Below are 24,157 nucleotides of genomic sequence, written 5' to 3' on the forward strand. Positions count from 1 at the left end.
TGAACAAATGATGAAAAATAGAATTAATGAAAAAATAGAAAATCTGGATTTTTTGAATATCCTCCTCCTTTGGGTTAGTAGTGAATTCACACACACAAACGTGAATGAGATATAGGTTTGTATGAACCAGTAATCAAATAAGAAACTAATAGAGTAAAACATTGCAAAATTAGATGGACAAATATTACTTAGACCAGGCCTGCCTTTAATATTCCCTATCAGACTGTCATATACGAAGTGAAACTTATAATAAAATTATCAAAATTTCCTCTTCCGACCATAGTATATACAACATTAGCTCTGAGATGGTGCTGTCATGTATTTAAATTATGCGAGGAACCTCCGAAAAAACAATCATGAACTAGCCATAGATCAACTAAGACAAAGGAACTCCAAACCAGTTGCTGAAGGTGTCAACCCATGTTCAGATAAGTATTCAGCATTGTGAAACTTACTCAAATGTCTCATACCACTGTCACACAAGATTGTCACAATTGTATGCCCTGGACCTAGTGCCTTTGCCACTCTGACAGCTCCAACACAATTCATAGCTGAAGAACTTCCAATAAATAGGCCATCATTTTTCAACAGATACCTGATTAGTCATAGAACTAGTTAAGCTCCACCAACCATAGACATAGCTTATCAAATACCGAGAAGAGTTGTTCAATAAGGTAACAAAAATGGTGGAAAACTTTGGTAATCATCTTTTTCTTGTCGCTTTCATCTTTTCGTGTCAGAGAAGATTAAAAAGAGGTATGTAATACGTTCCAAACACATTTATCTGCATATTGACATCTTTGCAACTAGAAAAATACTATAATGGGTAGTAGACTGAAGAGGAATAAACCTGGACATTTCAACAGCTTCCATATCTGTGCCTCGGAAAGCTCCATCAAGTTTTGCCATCTTAAAATTTTCAGTTAGTCTATTTATTCCAATCCCTTCAGTTATTGTATCAAATGGGTTCTTCAGCCTTCGTCCTTCCGCCTCCTCCCTCGTGTACATCACTCCTCTTGTTACTTTGTTATATAAACCAGAGCCAGGAGGGTCAATAAGAAAGCACTTGATATTTGAATTTTTGTCCTGTTGATCATACAGGAGCTTTTAAATCACACATCATCTAGCAACGGAAAATGAAGAAACTTTAGAACTTGAGAACCAACCTTCAAATACTTGGAAACACCGGCAACCGTGCCACCTGTACCTGCAGCAGCAATAAACGCATCCAACTTGCCACCTGTCTGTTCCCAAATCTCTGGCCCAGTGCCCTCATAATGTGACCTGAAATTTGCAAGGTTTTCAAACTGATCTGCGAAGAATCCACCCTTGTTTTCAGACGAGAACTGCATATTCTGCTTTTCCTCACTGATTGAGTGACCATTGATTTGACTAGAATCATTGGCATCAATTTGGTTTTCTTTTCTGGTGATTGATGTTAATTCACTTGCTTCCAGCGCCCTTCTTCTTGCAATATTAACAAAATGGTCTCGGTGTGTGATAGAAACTGGCCTGACCCTTTCTACAGTAGCTCCTAGTGCTTCTAGTATTTGTGCCTGAAAGGAAGAATTGAGAGAATTCCAATTAGTAGCAACAGTTAGTCCTCTTTAGAAAAAACCTTTTCTTAAAGATGGTGGTGTCTTGGCCAGCTTGCACACCCCGACTTATTCCATTGAGTAGAATAAAAGCAACTTGTGCTGTTATTATTATTCTTTTTATATGACTATCCTTTCATCAGAACTTTCACAGCGATATTGAACGGATGGGATGATGAGGAAATCACTGGGATTATCCTATAGCACTGTCATATTAGCTTGAGCAATAAGCCACTTGATGAAGATCTTTTGAGCTTGCTTTCCAAACGCTTCCTAGTAGCTATCCCACATACTCGTGGAATGCCAACACTATCTCTTATCTAATAAAGTAAAATACAAATGTAAAGGGGAAACAAGAGCATGAAGTGTCTTACCTTTTCGAGAGCAGCATCATCTGGAATAACCACATGGCATCTGCACCCATAAGCAGGTGCTACTGTTGCAAGACTAATGGCTGTGCTTCCTGCACTGCCCTCTGTAACTACTCCACCTTCAGCTAATGCTCCTGATTCCAAGGCCTGTGATTGATATTTTACTGTTAAAAGAAAAAGTATTTACAGATATCCAAATTAATTGAACCTTGCTATTTGTAAATACGTTGTGAAAGCAAATTTACAGAAAAATAATACATGAAGGAAATCTCCGAGTTTAGCTTTCCTCCTCACTAAAAACCTTCTCATCCCAATAACTACAAGAAGTCTTAAACCTTAATCAGGTAATCTTTCAGCTTTTTAGAATCCCGTCATCTTCTAAAGCAAATGAAGCAAAATTATAGAACTCTTTCAATTTCTGGAATCAGGTAATCTTCTTTAACATTCCATACCTATTGAAATTGCAATGATGACACTGAATTCCGCAAAAGTATGCCTTATAGGGTATTAGACTTTCCCCAGGATTTCACAGGAAAACAACCGGTTGTTGACATAGAATCGCTCATTTTGGCTGCTCCAATACAGAAGAAAGGCATGTTGGCAATCTTTTTTTAGCTAGGTGAAGAGCTTATGGATCCCAACGGCTCCAAATGAACTACTTATGATTATATATCCACATCTTGTTTAGTAGTATTACTAATGATTTAACATCTTCTCCATACATACCAATTAATGCACTTAAGTATATATCCACAAAAATATAACTTAATTCCATATTAGATCTGCCCCAGGTATTTCTCATGCAAATGTCCGGTTGCTGACATAAAGTCACTAACTTTACCCACTCCGATGCACCTGAAAGACATGGCCTTGTCAATCAGTTAAGCTAGTTGCAACTTGCAAGATGTGTAGAGTACCAAGGGCATATTAACCACTTTGATCATCCTCTATCCTTGAAACTAATCAATTTGTACCTCGTCAGCAAAAGCTGGCTTGATGCTAAATATTCAATTTGTAGTTGAAAAAGAACAACGGCATTTGAAACCAAAACCAGAAAAAAGAATCACAAAAGGAGCTAGTTGTAGGAACTATTAAAGACAATAGAATTCCTCATAAATTGGACCAATTCAGAAACGGAAAACTGAATCAGAACTTCTGCATGAAAATTTAAAACCTGAACGAATTTAAAAGAATGGTAACAGATACAGTTTAAGCAAGCATTTAGCCATAACTAGCTAATACAAGATTGACTAAGAAAAAAGAATTTGAACGAAATATCACCTCTTCAATAATCTTCACAGCTACCCTGTCTTTTACACTCCCTCCAGGATTCAAGAACTCTGCTTTCCCCAAAATCTGAACACGAATTGGTATACTATCAATTAGACATATTCAATTTGTTCGTCTAGTTTTGACTTGACTTGGCACTGAGTTTAAAAAGTAAAGAAGCTATTTTAATCATATTGTTTTAAACTAAAGATACATAGAATATACCCAAACGTCGTTTAATCTTGTGGTCTATATATATATATACCTATAAACAACTCATCCTATATGAGCTTCGAAAAGCATTACAAGTCTAAGCTCAAATAAAGGAAGAGGATTGCATTAGGACGTAAAATTAAGCTAAATAATATAACCCCTATTAGTACCAAAATCCTGAATCATGATATTTACCCAACCAAATTCAACTAATTTGGAATTAAGCTCATTAATCATATCTAATTACTAACAATTATTTCAGCTTAAGCATGTAGCTATGCATGATTATGCTTAATTGAAATGAAGAGATAGAGAATATACTTCACATCCAGTTGCATCGGAGAGGCTATTGATTCTGATTAACGGAGTGTTGCCAATGGCGGCGACGAGTCCAGTTCTACGTCTTTGAAGTTTCTTTTTCCGGGGAGACTTATGCTGAGTCGTTTTGCAGAAGAAATAAGAGACTATGGCTATGGAGAGCAGTGTGGCGACGGCGCCTGCAGTTCTCACCGGCGCCATCGCGGTGGTTCTCCGGCGGAATCCGGTCTAATTGAACCGGAAGTATTATGGGCGGTGAAAGGGTGAAGACAGGTTATGAATATTTCGATCAATTGCAAATTAGACCACCTAAGTTTCTTTTTCTTCTCTTTTTACCATTCCACTTTGATGGCAAAGTCATTTTTATAATATTGTAGCTCAATTAATGGTAAATAATTTTTTCTTTGATTGTTGTTAAGAAACATAATCATTTAAAGTTAAACTTGAGGAAAATGATTATTTGAATTCTTGGTGATCCATTGGAATTTATGAATAATTTGTTTTAAAGTTATAGTAATATAGTTTGTACCAAAGAAGTTATAATAATTTGACAAGAATTATAATAAGATCACTCATTGAATTCCTGATGATCTATCAAGATTTTGTGTACTAATCCTAATGATCAACCATGAGTAATGGTAATGCAAGTCTTTTGGTGTTTCACTAGAAATTAAGCTTCGTACTTGTTATTTCGAGGTTATTCTCACATAATTTTTTAGAACGAGTTAAAAGTTAAATAAAGACGTAGAATAATCCTATATGTAAAAATCTTACTCAATATAATGATGCTTGTCAAGATCCAGAGAAGTGTTGTGGATGAGCCCAACCCATTGGCAATATGGGCTTTGTCAATAATGAATAGTAATTGAAAGAAGTTAGGATTGACATTTGAGTATTTTTTTCGAGCCCAACTAATCCAAATTCACATCAGAGAGAATTCATTAAAAAATAACGATTTTTCATATTGAAAACTCGAATTTGAGTGTTTTCTCTAAGTACTCACAAATTCTTATTACACAATGAAAAGTTACAATGTAGAAGGGGTTGAATAAAATGTCAACTAAAGTTGATTGCATTATAACTTTCCATGATCGAATATACAACTTTCCGTACGGAAGTAATTTCATTTCAATAACAATAAAAATAAAAGGTGAAGAATTATTTGGAATTTTTCTTTAGGTTCGTATATTTAAAAAAAGATTCGTGATAAGAAATATATTATTCTCTTTGCACTAAGATTGATTGTCAAATAATTTTTATATAACATTCAATATTTATTTCCTTTAATGACTCTTATGTAACGTGAATTCAAATCAATCGAGTAGTAAAAAAACGAAAAAGGAGATTGAAATATGATTATTCCCATAAGGAATAACTTTATGTAATAGATTATACCAATCAGGTGCTGCTAGATCTGATTGTATTAAAAAATAAAAATAAAATTGATGAGTGCCCAAAAGTGCTACAAGACATTTAAAAAGGCCGACAAAATCAGTGATAGGACAAGTCCGTTAATAAGCTGATGCGTTTAAGTTACCATCTTGCCCTTGGCTTACACAAGTTCTAAACTATTTATGTGGTTGGTATTTGATAAAGTATTGGTCATTTGACGAGAGGGAGTTGCTCGGATGGTAAACACTCCTCACTTTCAACCCGAAGGTTGCGAGTTCGAGTCACTAAGGAAGCAAAAGGGATGGGAGCATATACGTATATTTAAGAACATATACGTTCAGAAGATGAAAATAATAGAAATGATAATGTTGGATTGGATGTATGGATAGTGGATAAGAGAATGTAAAAGTAATCTTGACTAACAAGATAAAAAAAAAACAAAGTTGAGATAAATCAGCTATATATATAAGAGTTGTTAGGAGAAACAAGGGTAGACCAAAAAAATTCAAAAGGGAGGGAAGACCTTAATAAGGACATGATTCATGAATTTGACAGTATAAAGGTTAATAATTACGATAGAAAAGTAATAGATAGTCGAGTGTTGTAGTACTGTTATATGAAAGAGACTATTTATGCAGAGTATCGTATTCTTCGATTTTTACTACTACAAATTACTTCTTTACTTTGTTCATTTTTACTATTTTGATATCATTTATTTTTTCTTTCAATCCTACTTTAATTAAATTTCTTTTGAACTTTATCTGATTAGTTGTAGTCTTGATTATTAAAATCTGGACAAAAAAAAACAAAACAATAGTTGAAATTTTTAGTAACTTAATTGTAAAATTACTTTGGACAAATTTAAACATAATTTCATTCTTCCAATGATAATTCGCACATCATATTATAAAAAAAAGAACCCGTAAGTAGATTGGACTCCAAAGTGGCCATCTAGTCAGCTTATGGTAACTTTTCTATGGTTAGTAAGAATTTTTTTATGGTACATCATTAAATCACCCAAATAATATTTACAGCACGTCTATGCAACGTTCAAATTCATATCATCTAATACTATAATTTTACCCCTATCCTAAAAATAAAACTTTTCAACCAAACTTCAATATGTCACTCAAACTCAATAAAGTGTGTATCAAATACCGAATAAAGAAAAATAAATTATAGGATCTGTATAATTATTCCATTGAAATAAAAAAAACTTTTTACGGCAGAGAATCTTTGCAGAGAGAGCATAAACCACTCCATTTCTCACTCTTCTTTATCTCTCTTCTTCTCTACAAAAAGGCCTAAAATACTTCATCACTTCGAACTCTTCCGCCATGGAAATCCAAAAATTGCTTCTCAAATTCAAATTCCACATCTTAATTGCATCTACTTTTTCGATTTTCATCTTCGCTCTCATTTACCTCGCACCTCGATTTCTCGATGTTGTTAAGTATTTTTGGCCTCTGTTACTCTCTACTGCTCTCTTCCTAGTCGCTGTCGTTCTCTTTGGATGGATTTCTCCGCCGGTATCTGAGGTTTCCGGTGAGAAAACCGGTGAAGGTATTTTGGAATTCGTAGCGGGTCAACCCGAACAATTACAAACGCATCTACATGATTTACATGAACATGAAGGAGACGGAGAAGATGAAGAAGGTGAAAGTAGCAAAGTAGAGTGAAGTGAAATTAATCGTTATTTCTGCTCTTTTTACTTTTTTTTTTTTTTAATTAGATTCTTTTTTTTTCTATCTGTTTTTTTTTTCTTTTTAAATTTTTGTATATTTCCAGAATAATGTTAACTTGCATTATTGGCCTGCAGCTTACTTTTGGGACCCTTTCTTTTGATCATGAAGTCGGAATTTTACATTATTGAATTCTAAATTAATTTAGATGCCTATAAAATGTAGATCAAACTTATTCGGTTGGCCGAACACACTATCCCCCCTACTTTACAAAAAACAAGAAAAATAGGACGAAGAAGAGTATTGATCAATAACAATAATAATAATAATAATAATGTCTTCGATATAATTAAATAAATGAGATCTAAAAAGAATATGTAATATGTTAATCAACTTTTAAATATCTTAATATTGAACTAGTTTGGGAACAAAACTCTGTTTTTACTACTTCACCACCTAAATAGAATACAACTATCAACATTATTATTAAATTGGTCACTTCCTGCACAACATTGGTAAACTCTCCTCTATGTACCATTATCCGTTTCAATTGATATGACACTAACTCTTTTTTTCCCTTCAATCCTATAACATTTAAATTCAAAATCAATGTTTCGACCCGAACTCACATAGCGAAAATTTAGTTGAGAATTGTTGACCTGAAACAATATTTTAATAAACACTTTTTTTTTTTACCTGAACAACCTTTTTATTGATCCTATGTAACAAATCACAATTTTTAGGGGAAAAAAAAAATAAAGATAAGGGAAAACAACAATATTAGCAATATGGTTGGATTCCTAGAGTGAATTACTGACCACCGACCATAACGTTTGGTCCTCTCGAAGACAATTAGTGGGTTCACCAAATTTGTCTTCATACTAGGCACCTAACGGTACTAATTTATCACTTGCTCTTTGCTAAGTTTTCAAGGAAAAAAAAATCATGGGTATATTATTTATATTTTGCACATCTACCCATTTCTGAACAAATTTAGATACATTTTTTTTTTTTAATAATCTAGTAATATTTTTGTCTATGCTAAGATTAGAATCCAAAATCTCATGGTTCCAACTCATTTATTAATCACTATAATATGATTGAAGTTCTAACATCCCCCCCTAAAATTTAGGCATAAAATGTTGAACTTTAATAGTACATGCATAAACTTTAGATAAAAATAGTCATATAAAATTTATCTGAAACTAAACAATTTAGAAATGGTTCGAAATAGATAAAACCTATAAAAATTTATAAATGTAAGGCATAACTTGAATGATAACACCATCGTTTGGTAGGATGTATAAGAATAGAGATAACACCATCGTTCGGTAGGATGTATAAGAATAGAGCTGAATATAGTGTATTAATAATGTTTATATTAATTATGCTAAAAATAACATGCACGGTATAGTTTCTAAAAAAAAAAATTCCTTTACAAAGATAAAAATATAGTGGAAAGGATGTGAAAAAAGTTTTAAAGGGCAATTGTGCCTTTAATTATGCTAATGCATGTAATAAAAATTTTTGCATTACTAACACTATGTATTTTCATGTGTTAGTTATACATACTTTGATACCAAATAAAGTGGCATAACTAATGCAAACATTAAAACATAGCTTGAAAAGTGTATCAAATAAAATACTAATAATACACAAAGCTAATGCATGCATTATTTTTCTAATACACTCTATCAACCGAGCCTAAGGGATTCCATTTAAAATGGGTTTGGGCCACAATCACACTTATTAGGATATGGACTATAGGTCCATAAATTAACCTTGCTTAAAATTTCTATTGGCCATCATAATCTTTCAACCAATGCTTGTCGGACTAGGGTCCACAATGATACACTTTCGGCCTCCCTAAAATTCCCTATCACAATATAGTGAAGATTGATTGAGAATTTTGAGTGAAACGAATAATGGGATTTCACAACTAACCAAACCAATTCCTATCATTTCACACCAAAATTGGTATATTTTCTGAGTGTTTGGAGTGGATGATCCATCAATACTTAATGAGATTATGGTAGGATAAATAAGATCCATTAACCCGAAATTAGAGATTTTAAATTCATACACTAAGTGTCGTTTGGTAGTTGATATGAGTTATGCAGGTATAAGCAATATAGAGGGCAGTTAGGAGGGAATCAATGTAATATTTTATGTAGATATTAGTTATTCAACCTTGTACATCCATAAAATAATACATAAAAATTCTCCAAACTCATACATGTATTATTGTATATTTGTATTCAACACTATTCTTATACATCCTACCAAATGACCTCTAAGTGACAAGTGGTTGCTTAGTTGGACTGTCTACCTTCAACATTAAGGTTATAGGTTCGAGATTTCAAGTCACCAAGGGAGAGAAAAGTTGGGAAACTCCTAGGGAGGGGTAAATAAAAAAAAGAAGAAGAATTCCAGCATTAAGAATGGAAAAAATTCTTGGTATAGAGAGTATCTTTCTTAAATGAGCACCAACCAGAATCTAGATTAGTCGAGTTAGTTTTGATGGTGAACAAAATGAGGAATGGTAACATCTGGAGTTGGGTAGATTCTTTTGTTTGGGATTTCCAAAGTAAGCAAACCATTCCATATCATTTCACACGGGAAATGGTCAATTTTGAGTGTTCAAAGTAGATGGACAAACAAATGCTTATCCCAAAGAGATTGCAATAGGATAGATATCCATCACCTTTAATCACAAGTCTTGGATTTAAACACTAAGAATGAAAAAATTTCCTGGTAGAGAGAGTTTCCCTCTTAAATGGGCCCAAAGAGACACGAATCTGGATAAGTCATGTTGGTTTGAAAGGCTAGATGGTTAAAAGAAACACGGAATGTTTACATCTCGAGTTGGAAAACTCGGGATCAATAATTGTACTGTAGAACTCAGATACCTATCACATTCCTTGACAGGGGAAGAACCGAAGAAGTTTGCTAACTTTTTACAAACAAAAGTACAAGTAATTTACATGTTTACACGGAGTTGAGAAGACTACATGGAGATTCTGGGAAGTGTAAATTTCACCTAGTACTAAACTGAGTGGGATTTACTGCATAACTTGTGTCAAAAACTCAAAAAATATGAACGTTTTCTAATATGCTACTGATACACTAGAAGTTGCAAAAGGACTCATAGTCATATGTGGAAAAGGTTGCTTAATATAATAATATAGGTTTTAGAGCAATCACCTCCCGGTTCAAGATGATTGGGCGAGTGTCAGATCTGCGGTTGACAAAGTTCCAGACTGATCAACGTCAAGACTTTCAAATTCCTTCAATACAGCTGCGACGTCGTGTTGGTTGATCTTCCCCATCTCCTTAAGTTTATAGATAACAAATTCAGCAGCCCTTTGCAATTGACAAAAACAAAAGGAGACCAGAATTAGAGTTTGTAATATGCTTTGAGATTTACAATGAGAAAAAGAATAATACATGCTAGAATCAAAAGCTAAGACAGTGGTGTAATGACACTAACAAAAACAATATAGAGTCGATATTTAAATGGTTCCGTTAATTTGACATGTGTCGACAAGCATGAGTGCAGTTTACAACACCAACGTGAACAAGGTGAGAGTACAAAACTAGAGTAAATACTCGAATTAAGTGGATCAAGAAGGGTCTTTGCAATCTAATTATAGGTGCATGCTTTAAAGTTAAATGAACTTACCCTACAACCCCATCATCATCAAGATCAGCTTCCTCCAAATCCACATTTGTCGTCCTTCTTGAAAGAACCCATTTCACAATCTCCTTCTGTCTCTTTTCCGTGTTCCATTCAGCAACATAAAGGAAGAATCGACCCAAACAAAGAGTGCTTGTCAAAATCCAAAATATAGAAAAAATGCGCCCTGCTTTGGTTGAAAAGCTTTTGTCTCCATATCCTAATGTTGTGATGGTAGCACAGACACAATAAAAGGCGTCTACAGTATCAAACTTTTCAACTCTAGTCAAGACGACTGTCCCAATGATTATGAGCATTATAAGGAAGGCCGCTACCATGAAACACTTGTACCTTACTTTGTTTGTTTCAATCTCCTCTAAAATTTCACTCGGACCAACTCTACAACCCATATGCAGTGCTTTAATTAATAGTGTTTCTTGCTTCTCCACTAAGTAGTCTGCTGCTTTGCTTAGAACCAGTCCAACAAGTGCCATCCCAGAGAACACAAAGACACAGGCAAGCAGTTTAGTAGTTGCACTGTTAGGAACCAAATCACCATATCCAACCGTGGTCATTGTCACAACACAAAAGTAAAGGGAATCAAGTACGCCATCTATTTTCTTTCCCTTGATCTTGCTTCTAACAAAATAAAAGCAAATGGTACCAATACCCAAGTATATAATCAAGTAAACAATAACTTTCCTAATACTAGGGTGGAGTTTGTCCAAAATCAATTTAGAACGTAGAAGTGATTGGTTGTTCTTTATTTCATTAATTTCCACCGGAGCAATTTCGCCCACAGGAGTACTTTTAGATCGGCGAAATCTTTTTCTCCCAAGACCAACCGTATGATGGGTTTGATGCAGTTGATCCAACAAGGGCTGGGTTGTTCCCCTATTAGTCATCCAGGAAGCCTCGAGAAGTCCTGCAAGAAATTGTGGCTGCTTAAGAAAAGTCCTTTAATTTAGTAAATCATAATGATTTCCCTCAGCCAGAGAGACTAGTCTTCGAATACCAAAACACTAACAAAAACAGTTTTTCTTCATGATTATCATATGCAAATAGTACCTTGACTGTCAATTATTAGTTCTTATACTATGATACTTCTAGAACCTTAATGCGTGCCACATGCAATAGCACCAAGTAAAGAACCTTCTAGGATAAGTCCATCGCAGCCGGGTTAACAATCAATAGGAGTATTTTGACATGGGTTTATACTCATTGATGAATAGAGTTCCAGTTCAATGACGATAAATCTTTGGGTTGCTGTTACTGAGAGAATCCATTTAACCTAGACGGCTAGCTCACATAAAAAGGCGCATGTTACCCCTAATTTCTCATGATGATTGAGAAAGCTCTGGCCAGTAAGAACACAAGCATGGAACTTGATCAGTCTCTCTTAAAACTCATCGAGAGACAGAAAATCAGATGCATCCAGACACCTAAAGTTCGGACTGACGACAAAAAATTAGATATCTAATCCAAGCGGTCACTGTAAAGTTGGACTCATCCTGTTTTTAGCTGAGACATCCTAACACATTTCATTATGTTGTTAACTTGTCAAGTAACTAAAATCAAACGTTTCTCTGGCAATATTAGTTTTCTTCTATGTGATGCTCGTGACGGAGTTTGTTTTCTTTATAATCTCTCATCCCTTATACTATACTGTGTCAGTGACATGCTAATCATATCTGTGAAATGATTAGTGGCCCTGCACTCCGAGAATCAAAAGGTCTAGTTTCCAATTCCAGAGTAAGAGAAATAGTAACATATATGTCCTTGATTGACAAACTTGTTCTGGCAATTACACCCAATAATTATGAACTGTAACGAATCTAAATATTTTTCTTCAGCATCTCTTAAAGTTAGTCAAATTCTCTGCATGAGACTTAAACAGAAAACAATCTGTAAAATCCTACAGTCACAGGCTCACAGACAATCAGTTTCCTGAATAATACATTATTCTACTAAGTGATAGCATTTTAACTGGTTTGGTAAAGATCTAAACATCCCACACATACATCCTTCCTTTATCTGGCAACTTAAGTAAAGGATTTTTAACTGAAACCAAGAAGATACAAATGTTCTCACAAATTCACCTATGCTTGGTATAATGGAATGTAATACGCATCGAATGAGAAACAACTACATCTCACAACCTATGCTAATAGAAGGTAGCAAGTACCTCGTAGAATTAACCAAGGTGTGTGCAAGCTGGCCTATACACTACGGTTATCACAAAAGGAAAAAAGAGACATAAAAGAAAGATAAAGTAGTTTTTCTCAGCAAAATTACTAATCCAGCCAAACCAAATTGCTAAATGAATAACAAAATTCAAACACTGGTGACTAGAGGTTGAATAGACTAACTTACCAAACAGAACACAAATTCACTCTTAACTCCCCATCTCTACCGCTATATCTCAACAACAACAACATACCCAGTCTAGTCCCACAAAGTTGGGTCTAAGGAGAGTAGGTACACAGATCTTATCCTTACCTCGTAAGTCGTAGGTATCACTGTTTTCGATAGACCATCAGCTTAACGAAAAACAGTCCACAGCAGTTAAGAAAAGGAATAAACGAAAGTGAAAGCATAACAAAACATTCTGAACAATAACTACAGAACAACAAACAACAAATAGTAATAGAAATCGAAGAACAAGAAACTACCAGAAATACTGACGGCTATATCTCAAAGTCTCCCAATTTTTTTTGTTTGTATGAATTCTGTCATAGCTAAATTTTAACTAACAGACTCGCGTTAAACTGGAAATAACACCTTACGAGTTATGATACACATAACCTCACAACAACACATGAGCAGAATTTCCCAGCTGATTCACCAAAATCGCAATTTAATAGCTTCTTAGAAAAATTCAGCGAGCATGCATTCATAGCTTTACCTTCAAAGAAGGAGCAATTTCACAAAAATAAATGAAATAGTAATCTGAATTACCATAAAAAATCAAATGTTTGATCCTTACCTAAACCTGATTTCTGTAAGGAAATTGCTGGAAAGAGCTACAATCTTCTTTGACACCAATTGGAGCTTTAACTTGCAGGCGTCCCCTTCTTCAGTTTCTTCCGATCAATTGCGATCACGTTCATCTTCTTCACTCCCTTTATAAGAGCTGTCGTCATTTGGCTTTTCCCTCGTTTTTTTTTTTTTTCATTCGGTGAGGAGAAAATTAAAGTTTTACCGAAATTTTTATGGGCCAAACACTATTTTTAAATAAAGTGAAATAATATTTCGAAAAAATAATAAATACTCCATAAGTATTATTTACTTTTCTGAAATAATATTTATAGACAAACAAAATATATTTTCTGAAAAATATTTGATTTTCTTATTTAATTTTTAGTGTTTGATTAGTAATAAGAAAATATTGTCTCCATAAGTATTATTATATATAATCTATTCAAATACTATAATACCACCCTTGAACCCCCCAACCTTTAAAATGAACCTTGACTCCACCTTTAACACGGACCAAGACCCCTATCTCAACACATATCTTGACCACGATTTAGGTCCCAACCCCTAACCTTGATATCGCTCTCGATTTATAACTTAACCCAGACTCAACTCCAGCCAAAATAAGGTCCAACGGTGACTTGGGACCTAATCTCAACCTTTTCTTGAACATAGATCGAAGATCCAATCCCAAGCCAGGACTGGACCTTGATCTCGAGTTAGGGTCGGGTCTCGAATCGAGGTTAAGGTCTAGTTTTGGATCAAAATTGGGGTGAGCCTTGGATTGAAACTGGGGCAGGTCTCAGATCGAAATTGGACATGAGAGTCATGAAGTTAGATCCCAAGTCAAGGTCCGAAGTTGGGGCTCAGGCAGGGGCGGCTCAACGTAATTGGAGGCCTAAAGCAAAATTTCAATTTGATGCCTAAAATATAAACAAACTTCGTATACATATTTATTCAAAATTTATTTTTCTTACACTATTTAGATGAAAAATATTAGTATTTAATGTTGTTTTTTCAGTTATTGATTTTAGGTAAAATTTTATCAACTCAGTATTAAAAAACATCCTTTCAGTAAGGTGATAATAATATGAATTGTTAATATAATTCTATAAGTAAAGTTTAAAAATATTAAATAAAGATAAGAGTTAGAACCATAGAATCTGATACAAGAAGATGATGACTTGATTTACCACATTTCTATATGTTTGTTGTAATGCTTGAAACGAAATAAAAAAGAATTTGTAATGCTCTTTGCTCAACCCTCTTCACTATTAATTCTTATTTTTAACAAAGGACAACATATGTTAAACTGAGTAAAATAATATCTTTTTTAAAAAAATATACTTTTTATCATAAATAATCAATTTTTCTATAAAAAATTTAACACATAATTTATTTTTGATAAAAATTTGGGGCCTCCAAAAGGTATAAGCCTTATTTTACAAAGGGAAGAGCCGGCCCTGGGCTCAGGGTTGAGGTTGAGGTTAAGGTTGGGAGTCAGGTATTGAGTGAGGGTCGGGATTGAAAGTCGGTTCCGAATGGGGTAAGTGGTGAGGTTGAAAGTTAGTAGCGCAAAATATTTCTTTTACTTCTGCGTAGAAAAATTATTTTTTCTTGAAAAAATATTTTATTAAACATTTAAGCCAATAAAAAATATCAAAAAATTAAAAAATATTTTATAGAAAATGTTGACCTTGGTGCCAAACACACCTGCGCGCGCAGAACTTCACAGTTATAAAGCTCGGATTTACCAATTTTCAAACAACGTGAACCTGCAGAGGGAAGAGAAAATGGAGGGAAAGCGTTCAAACACTCAGCCACTAACACTCATAAGGAAAATCAAAGGTAGATAGCGCTTCCATTAAACTTCAATTGTTTTCTGAAAATTCATTGCGATTCTCGCGTTCAATACATTGATTCTCAACGAATCGTCTTCGCGTTTGAGCCATATATACTTTGATTTTGTTTTGCAGGATTTACTCGTTCCGTTGTTGAGGATCTCGCTCGAGGTAGGGCACCGTTGATCTACATCGATCGGTTCAGAAATTACTGTACTGACACTTCTGGAAATTGGTAAGAAGCAGCGGTAGCTTGAATATATGAAATAATCAATCATAATTGAGCTTAGAGGATTGGTTTTTGCTGCTGTTTGAAATTTCATTGCAATTAGTGTTTTGGAATAATACGAAAACTAACACTGGATTAAACTGTCGATTTCTATAAATAATAAATGAAACTACACTAATCGGTTCAGAATTTACTGTACTGAGCGAAGTGTTTCCCATTATCTGTTCCATTCTGCTAATTGGAAGATCTGGTTGAAAACAGTGAATGTGTGTTGCAGTTTGAAATTTCATTGCAATTAGTGTTTTAAAATTCCAACTCGAAAATTAACACTGAATTAAACTGTTGATTTCCTATGAATTAATAAAACACTACCTCGATTGGTTCAGAAATTTCTCTACTGACACTTTCGGAAATTAGTAAGACGCCTATGTGTGTGAGGATTTTATTTGGTAGCTTGAGTATATGATTATCAATTCAAGTTAAGCTTAGAAATGTTTTTTTTTTCTTTTCCTTCTTTTCGAAGATCTAGTTGAAAACAATGAATGTGCTGCAGTCTGAAATGTCATTGCAATCAGTATTTTAGAATTCTAACACGAAAATTTACACTGAATTACTGTTGATTTCCTATCAATAAACACAACGATGTTTTGTTCCTTTTTATATTACAAGGCCTCCAAAGAGATTATCCTTGACATAATTGAACTGAAAATTGCAACTGATGAAGATTCACACAGGTTTAAAACGGTGCTTTAAGAATGTTGCTAGCACTGGGCTTGGTAGATTATTCTGTGGAATTCCAGATGGTATGCTCCTGCTCCCCCTCAACACAACCCCTTCCAAAAAGTAAAATGTAGAGAAGAAACGAATGGCTATTTTAAGTGCCCTGCTCAGAAGAAGAATGAGCACAGTCTATACTGAGAGATTTGTTCATAGAAGCCATTGCCTATACTGAGACACTAATAAGTACTAGTGGTAATTGTTATGTTGAACGGAGTTATAAAAACAATGAAATTTACTGAAGTTGGAGTTTGAATGGCTAATAAAGACCATCCAAATGTCGTGGTATTATTAATGGTCTTTGCTTAATTTATGTAGCTCTTGCAGCTCTGGTTTGTCGACTGGCAAGGAAGCTATATCCCTGAAGAGGGAATGCCATGCACGTAGGCTTGGTGAGTCTAGGGAGAGTAAATAATACTTGTATATTTTATCTGCTGATCTTCATCACATAGTTGGACAAGAAATGATATGATAGTGAAGAGGGTAGGAATGATAATTAAATGTTGCTATCCTCCCTGAAAAGTGACAAAATTACCAGGAGAACTATTTCCCCGTTAAGTTGACTTTTCTGTTCTTCTGTTTTCCTATATGAGCCTCCCTTTCCTTGAAGTTACACAGGATGCACCATGGGGGGAAGGTGGAGTGGGGTGGGGTAGTACAAGTTTTCTCTCTCAGTTTCCTTTTCTGTTTGGTCAAACCAACTTGAAGGCCTTTTTTGCTCTCCAATCTGCTTAACATCATAGAACCTTGCTGGGTTACTTCCTCTCTATGTTTTTGTTTCAGATGTTTTGTTGAGAGTTCTTGTGATAGTTCAACAACTTCTGCAAGAAAACAGGCATGGATCAAAAAGAGACATATATTACATGCATCCTACTGTTTTTAAAGGTAAATCTGGATCGACCTCTGGTGTTCCAACGAATCCTCTTTTCGGAAGAAAAATTTGGACGAATGCTAGGTGTTCCAGTGTAGTTACTTCCCTGTTAATTTCATAGGAAATGGTTGGACATTATGTACTCTAGAATCAGTTTTGAATTATTCTTGTGATTGGTTATGAAGTTTTTCTTCCATGGAAAATGCTTATGTGCTGTTGTATAGTTCAGCTTACTCAGTTGCTAGAAATGTGCCATGATTTAGATCTCTAACGCAAAATGTATATATTCAGAAGGCTTCTTCCTCCTTATATGCTCATCACTCTCTTTTGCACTCTATAATGCAGAACAATCTGTTGTTGATCGGGCAATTAATGACATCTGCATCCTCTTGCAATGCAGTCGGCATAACCTTAATGTGGTATGTCAATCTACTTTCCTCTCTGTATCAAAATAGACTCATTTTAGATGTATATCCACATGTCGTTCACTGTTAAGTTGGGAACCTTTTAACAGAGCGGGTTCACAGTCTCTTCTATTTTTATTTAGTTACATGTTCATTTTTTACAGTGGAGGATTCAATTAGGGTTCAGAATATTGATTGATATTAGAAACAGTCATTCTGCTTTACTTATACATGCTTTTGACATGCAAAACGGTAGATCACAAGTATCTGACCCTGCCTTCGCCATACCATGAGGAGTGGGGAGGGGTTTGCTAGTATATTTGATTAGAGGGATGTGAATATTGTTCTTGTATAGAACTTGAATATCGACTTCAGAGGATGTAAAGGATATTGCTAGACTAGGGTATACCCATCATTCAAATGATTATTTTATTCTCTTTTATTGCTAATCTTGTAGGAAACTTGACCTTTTATATTCTTTTGATGCTTGCCTTCTACAGGTGTCTGTTGGAAATGGGTGCGTGCCTCTATACAGTTTATATTGCCTTGCAGGAGTGTGCTTCTAGACATGTACATTTTGGGTTCATTATATGCAATGTTCTTTCTCATACTTGACATAATATTTGCAATCTTTTCTTCTTGAAAATTTCAAATGTTTCTTCTTCAGTTGATTATGCTTATACCTCCTGTATTTGTCTCAATGTCGCTTCGTATATGTCTAAATTCCTCTTTGGGGAGCAAAGTACTTCATGATTGAGAGATTTGATATCGTCCATCATGTTACATTAAACTTTTGTACTTTGAGCAAGGTAAAATTTCATTATAACCCGGAGAAAGCATGTCACTCTCTAAGGAGTATTACTGCATCATCATTTTTGGCCTACTTTTGAAGATATCGGTAGCATATGTAGATCTAGTTTAAACTGCTCACCAATGAAGTTCCCAATAAATGTACTGCTGTTGCATTTTCCTCATGACAGTTTTTTCCATTCCTTTAGATCGATATATAGTTGGTTCTCTCCTTTGTTTATATTGTAATAGTTCCTTGCAATTCTCGGTCATAAAATTCTTCTTCCAACTATTTATGGTCTAGATTGGTGATGGGGTGGCTGCGGTATGTGGAATCTGGGAGGAAAATTAACTGCATTGGCAATCCTCACACTGTAAGAATGATAGTTATAAGCTAAGAATCCTAAGATGGGTTTCTGTAGTTGTGTAACAATCTAATTATGATGGTTCCTGCAGGCATACCCGATTCCGGTCCTTGTTGAAGAGGTTGATGGTATCCTTATGAGTCTAAGCGTTTGAATTGTGAATTTAACATGGTTAAACATGAACATGAGTTTGCGGACTCCATACATGTGCAAGTTCAGTTATTGCAAAACATAAAGTTAAATGGACACTTTGTTATTGAATACATCCTGTAATTTGACTTTATGGATTGCTTTCTCAGACTATGGCTGTAGTTGTTACTCCCTTAATGCTTGAATAAGATATTATTAGTGTTGCTCAATATGTTTTAGTTGTGGAAAAGGAATCAGGTAAAACTATTTATAAGCATATCAAGCCTATAACAGTCGTGGAAAGGTATTCCTAGTTCATAAATAAGGCCACTATTTATTGTTCATCATGCAGTTTTCCAGCGACTAGCAAATGATCAGTTTTGCAAGAGGAACCGTTGCATTGTGATAACAGTACGCATCTTTTGTTTTCTGAGAATTTCCACACATACTTGGCTCCATAATTTCTTTTTAACAGGGAAGGGGTTATCCTGATGTTCCCACAAGGAGGTTAGACCCATGTTGCTCACCTTGTCAAACTTGTTGCAGATGAATTCTACTTCAATTAATCATATTTCTGTCTTTTCATGTTGCTTGCCTGTGGTAGGTTTCTGCGTCTCCTCATTGACAAGCTGCATTTGCCTGTGTACTGCCTGGTAGATTGTGATCCATATGGCTTTGACATCTTAACTACATACAAATTCGGTTCTTTGGTAAGGATAATTCAGTGTGTTGTTATTATGATGTGAACAAGTTGCTAACATTCCTCCTTTTCACTGTAACAGTCTATGCTTCTATTGTTAGTTAGTCCAAACTTATGTTCACATTTCTAAAAGAAAAGTCATACATTCATCATCGTTTTCCTATCACAAGCTATCAAGCATTGAACGCGAGACACTTTAAGTTGAAGTGTATAGAGTAGTTAGATTAGATGGATTGATAGAATGATGTGTTCTTCGGTAACACATATCTTTCTATGATTTTTGAAGCAAATGGCTTATGACGCAACCTTTCTACGAGTCTCTGAGATACAATGGCTTGGAGTATTTGTCCAGGATTGTGACAATTATAGCATTCCACAGCAATGTCTCCTGCCTTTAACTACTGAAGGTAACATTCACACAATCATGTCTCGTTTCATTATAGCTTTTTCTCAAAACAACTCGTCACAAATGACTGGTTGTGCAATCTAGTCAGATAAGAGGAAAGTCGAAGCAATGTTACCGAGATGTTATTTGCAAAGAGAAGTACCACAATGGAGGTAGAATTTCATACTACTAACTAATGTTAATGGCAAGACTTCGGGTTCTGAAAATATTCATATGACTCTTCTCCACGTCCTAAGGTTTGAACTGGAGCTGCTGTTGCACAAAGGAGTTAAGTTTGAGATTGAAGCATTGTCTGTCCATTCACTCACTTTCTTGTCCCATGAGTATCTACCATCAAAGATCCACAATGGAGGGTACATCTGAATCTTTTCTATCTTTGTTTGGTTCTTTAGCACGAGAAGTTCAAAGTATTTTTCATGTGCTCACGTAGTTATCATTTGAAAGAACAGCCTAACTAGTCACTTATGTCAAATTCATCATGTTCCGTCATTTTGGCTATTAATTTTTTCACGACAACGGTTGTGGATATCGAGCTACAAATGTGCAGTGACATTAAGCAGATTGATACAGATTGAAATTGGTCACTGTATCTCGTCTTAAATGATACATCAGAATAGATTGAAGACCCCAAAAAGCCTAATTCTTCAAATTATTTGTGATGTAAGTTGAAATTTTCGCGTTTAACTTGTTATGACACTATATTGGTTGTTATTTTGCCCAGGAAAGTAGAATCATGATAAAGTAGACAATAAGAAATACGGACTTTTAAAAAGGATTCAAGTTATATATATTGGTATAGTGATATCATGTTTGTGAATCGTTTTACCAAGTTACTGATTATTATTTATCACTGGATTTACATGTAAATATTTTATTAATCATTTGATTGTATGCATTTTTTTACACGAAGAGATTATGCACGTAGTAATTGGCTAAGATGCAAGAACCTAGTAGTTTGAGATTGAACAATGATTATATTTCTTCTTCATGCAAAAAAAAAAAAACACCAACACATAGATACTCAAACTCATTTATGAACTATGATAACAGACAGAACTTGTCTAATGCAAAGTTACTTTTTACCTATACGATTGAATTGCTAAAGTAATTTATTTTTATTACAATTTACAAACCAAAATTAGATATCACTTTGAAAAACATTTAATTGTTTTGATCTAATTTTATTAAACTTCCTCAACCTAGGTTGATTCAACTTTCGGAATGAATTAATTTTGTTGCAATCATTATATTCCTTAAATAATGACGTCATTCACTAATGAATATTTGGACAATTAATGTGCAAATTATGGATCAAGCTTGACACCAATACAACATGTGATAAAGGATTAATTAAATTAAAAGAAAATAAAGACCAAGCATAATAGATTCAGAGTATTCTACTGAAAATCTTAAAAGTAATAACAATAGAAATATAGAATAATAATAATAAATATCTCCGTGACATAAATAATAAGTACAAAATCTTGGTAAAGATTTGATTTATAAATTACTTAAAGCTGACAAAAATAAAAACCAAATGCAGAGAATTTAGTACTTGGTTACCATTATATGAAAATGGTAATAAAATCTTTGATATAATTATCTGATTTTCTTTCTCCTTTTAATCAATGAGGGAGTATCTTCATAAACAAACAATAATTCAACCTCTACTTACATTGCACTCGTTAATTTGTCCTCCATTTTTTTGCTCATCAACTTTAGTAGCTCTTTCATTTGATTCAATGGAACCCTTTGCTGAATTGGTATGATTCACTTTCATCAAAAAAATCATAATTTTCTCCTTTAGTTAGTTGAAAGTTGTAATTTTTCTTTTATCAATTATGTCTTTTTTTAGGGCTGTATTTTGAAAGTGGACGTTCATTGTGATGCATGCAAGATGAAGATGGTGGACGTTTTGAGTTCTATATGCGGTAATATGTTCTATATGCTTTTATTTCTTAGTAGAACTTGTTTTTTCTTTTTAATAATCGTAGTGTATGAGCCTGTTTGTTTGTACCTCGGCTAATTCCACCTCTACTTGGTGGATAACTTCTCTGCCAAAAGTTGGACAAATAAGAAGAAATCACCTAGTTTATGAAATTTAAACTTACATGGTTTATGGCTCTTTGAAGTTGAAGAAATATGGAAGTAAAATATAATTAAGCGCTCTTTCTTCTGTTCACTTTGTCCCTTTTTATGCAAATCTGAATATGTGAATCCTAGGGAGCCAAAAATTCTAGTGATAATAGGATTAAAAAGATGCAAAGAATATAACTCATAGAGCAATTTTTAGGTCACCTTTACCACTAAACTAAAACCTTCACTTTTGTTTAGACAACCTTTTTAAAATTTTCTGGTGCAATGAGGGGTTATGGAAGGGTACGGGAAAGGGGATAGCAAGAATTGAACCTACATATATTGTGTTGAAGACTCCTGCTTTCGCGCACCTGGACTAATTCCATGTGATACCTATTACTCTATCCACCAAAGCTGGGATAGATGGGAAGAATCACCTAGTGTTTTTTGTCTCCTGATATGTCATGGTTCTCAACCTCTAGGTCACAAGTGAAATTTTTACCCTTTTGTATACTGTAATTCTGTAACAAAGATGATTAAATCCTCTTCAAAACATGTAGCTCCGTCCATGAACTCACGATAAGGAACTTAAAGAAGAGAAGACAACTATGGTTTATTTGTTTTTAACACATTTTTATTTATTTTATAGGTGTTTATTCTGTAACAATAGACTCTGAAGATGGGACGGCCAAGATTTCTGGTGAAGTTGATCCGAACCTCCTCTTGAGGGCGTTGTCAAGATCAGGCCTTGGCAACCATGCAGAGGTGAAATGGGTGAGACTTAAGCACCCAATGTTGAGTAATAGTCATATGACTGATGGATATGGTTCCTATAATCATGGATATGGCTCTTATAATCATGGATATGGCTCTCATAATCATGGATATGGTTATAACAGTCATGGCCACGGTCATGGCCATGGCCATGGCTATAGTTCTATTGGTGGTCCTTTTATGCAAAGAAGGTCGTTGCCCGAATATAACTATGGCTATGAGGGACACCACAATTACCAATATCCTTTTAGGGGGACTGCACAAGACTCCTATGCCACCAACTATTACTCCGGTGCTCTGCCATCACCTAGGTATGTTCCAACATATGAAGATGACAACTTCAACTGTAGCAACATAATGTCATTGTTCATAGTACTTATTGTTTATTGCTTCTTTTTGTAAAGATGTTAGATTCTGTTGTTGTACATAGAATTTACGCCTTTTGTTTTGTTTGCATAAAGGGGTTAGGACAATGTTGATTTTGAGGCCTAACTTCATACTATTTCCAAGTATTGTTTGCCTGTTATACAGTATGTATACATATTATATTTTGGTATAATATACGCGGACATATATAAAAGGAAACTCCTTTTGCTGGTGTCGGAGGGCATTCCTTACTAAAGGGTGTCTCCGCCTTTGAACAGAACATGTTTACTTAATCTTATTGAGCATCCATTGCCCCTCTGCTTCGTAGACTTCTTTTCCGACCTACTTTGTAGGCTATATCTGCATAGAGTACTGAGAAAAATTCTAAATCATGTATTTTCTTTCCTGAATTTGGTTGAGTTTTTCTTGATTTCTTATAAATCTTATCATTGTAGGCCGTACAACAGCTATTATATGTAGAGAACCGGAGAGATTTTAATGGCTCGTTGGCTTTCACCGTGACAATAAGAAGTTGTTTGCGTGAATTTTTCTTCTTAATTTTGTTTACAAAACGAACATTATATATTTATAGGGTAGTTATTATTGAATATGTTTTCTTTTTGTTCAAAGTTAAACAGCTTTCATCTGCACTCAAGTAAATATACTTGTTGGATTTTCATCAAGGTAGCTGATGCTTTACTTTGGTAAGTATATTTGTTGCTGCTGAAGTACTATGCCTTTTATTTTCCAATATTTGAACTGAACAAGCAGCCTTGCAATTTCATTTCTTGCTTCATAGTCCTTTTAACAATGTTGCTTGGACTCTTCAAAAGTTGCTGCACTCATGTCTGATCCTCCAAAAAATGCACTACTTTTGAAGGATTAGACATGCACCGATCAACATTTTTGAAGAGACCAAACAACATAGTTTTTTTCTT

At 34.5% G+C, this 24,157-nt stretch overlaps 4 protein-coding genes across 7 annotated transcripts; 2 read left to right on the plus strand and 2 right to left on the minus strand.

Moving 5' to 3' along the window:
• Window positions 1-124: 124 nt before the first annotated feature.
• On the minus strand, window positions 125-4,065 carry LOC125875890 (cysteine synthase 2). Its single transcript, XM_049556951.1, has 6 exons — window positions 3,770-4,065; window positions 3,248-3,322; window positions 1,970-2,113; window positions 1,167-1,556; window positions 851-1,086; window positions 125-595 (listed from the first exon to the last, which is right to left on the minus strand). The coding sequence occupies exons 1-6, from the start codon at window positions 3,965-3,967 to the stop codon at window positions 373-375; spliced, it is 1,266 nt and encodes a 421-aa protein (XP_049412908.1). The 5' UTR covers window positions 3,968-4,065; the 3' UTR covers window positions 125-372.
• Window positions 4,066-6,360: 2,295 nt separating this feature from the next.
• Window positions 6,361-6,996, plus strand: LOC125875897 (uncharacterized). The gene has a single exon (XM_049556960.1). It carries the CDS (start codon window positions 6,496-6,498, stop codon window positions 6,835-6,837), a length of 342 nt encoding a protein of 113 aa, XP_049412917.1. The 5' UTR covers window positions 6,361-6,495; the 3' UTR covers window positions 6,838-6,996.
• Window positions 6,997-8,445: 1,449 nt separating this feature from the next.
• On the minus strand, window positions 8,446-13,712 carry LOC125875893 (two-pore potassium channel 1-like). 4 transcript variants are annotated; one of them, XM_049556955.1, is made up of 4 exons: window positions 13,503-13,712; window positions 10,523-11,441; window positions 10,045-10,203; window positions 8,446-8,706 (listed from the first exon to the last, which is right to left on the minus strand). In XM_049556955.1, the coding sequence occupies exons 2-3, from the start codon at window positions 11,419-11,421 to the stop codon at window positions 10,053-10,055; spliced, it is 1,050 nt and encodes a 349-aa protein (XP_049412912.1). In that variant the 5' UTR covers window positions 11,422-11,441; window positions 13,503-13,712; the 3' UTR covers window positions 8,446-8,706; window positions 10,045-10,052. The 4 variants fall into 4 exon arrangements, with proteins under 4 accessions (XP_049412912.1, XP_049412911.1, XP_049412913.1 ...); XM_049556954.1 differs by having other exon boundaries at window positions 8,446-8,716; XM_049556956.1 differs by lacking the exon at window positions 8,446-8,706 and having other exon boundaries at window positions 9,312-10,203; window positions 13,475-13,675.
• A 1,506-nt stretch (window positions 13,713-15,218) lies between these two features.
• Window positions 15,219-23,903, plus strand: LOC125875892 (meiotic recombination protein SPO11-1). The gene is made up of 18 exons (XM_049556952.1): window positions 15,219-15,340; window positions 15,469-15,568; window positions 16,658-16,731; window positions 17,123-17,224; window positions 17,556-17,629; window positions 18,115-18,131; window positions 18,708-18,777; window positions 18,860-18,896; window positions 19,108-19,155; window positions 19,250-19,308; window positions 19,373-19,404; window positions 19,502-19,607; window positions 19,884-20,004; window positions 20,092-20,155; window positions 20,240-20,356; window positions 21,859-21,934; window positions 22,729-23,164; window positions 23,675-23,903. The coding sequence occupies exons 1-16, from the start codon at window positions 15,286-15,288 to the stop codon at window positions 21,869-21,871; spliced, it is 1,089 nt and encodes a 362-aa protein (XP_049412909.1). The 5' UTR covers window positions 15,219-15,285; the 3' UTR covers window positions 21,872-21,934; window positions 22,729-23,164; window positions 23,675-23,903.
• The last annotated feature ends 254 nt before the right edge of the window (window positions 23,904-24,157 follow it).

This window comes from Solanum stenotomum, chromosome 9, assembly GCF_019186545.1.
Source record: "Solanum stenotomum isolate F172 chromosome 9, ASM1918654v1, whole genome shotgun sequence".
Taxonomy (NCBI): domain Eukaryota; kingdom Viridiplantae; phylum Streptophyta; class Magnoliopsida; order Solanales; family Solanaceae; genus Solanum; species Solanum stenotomum.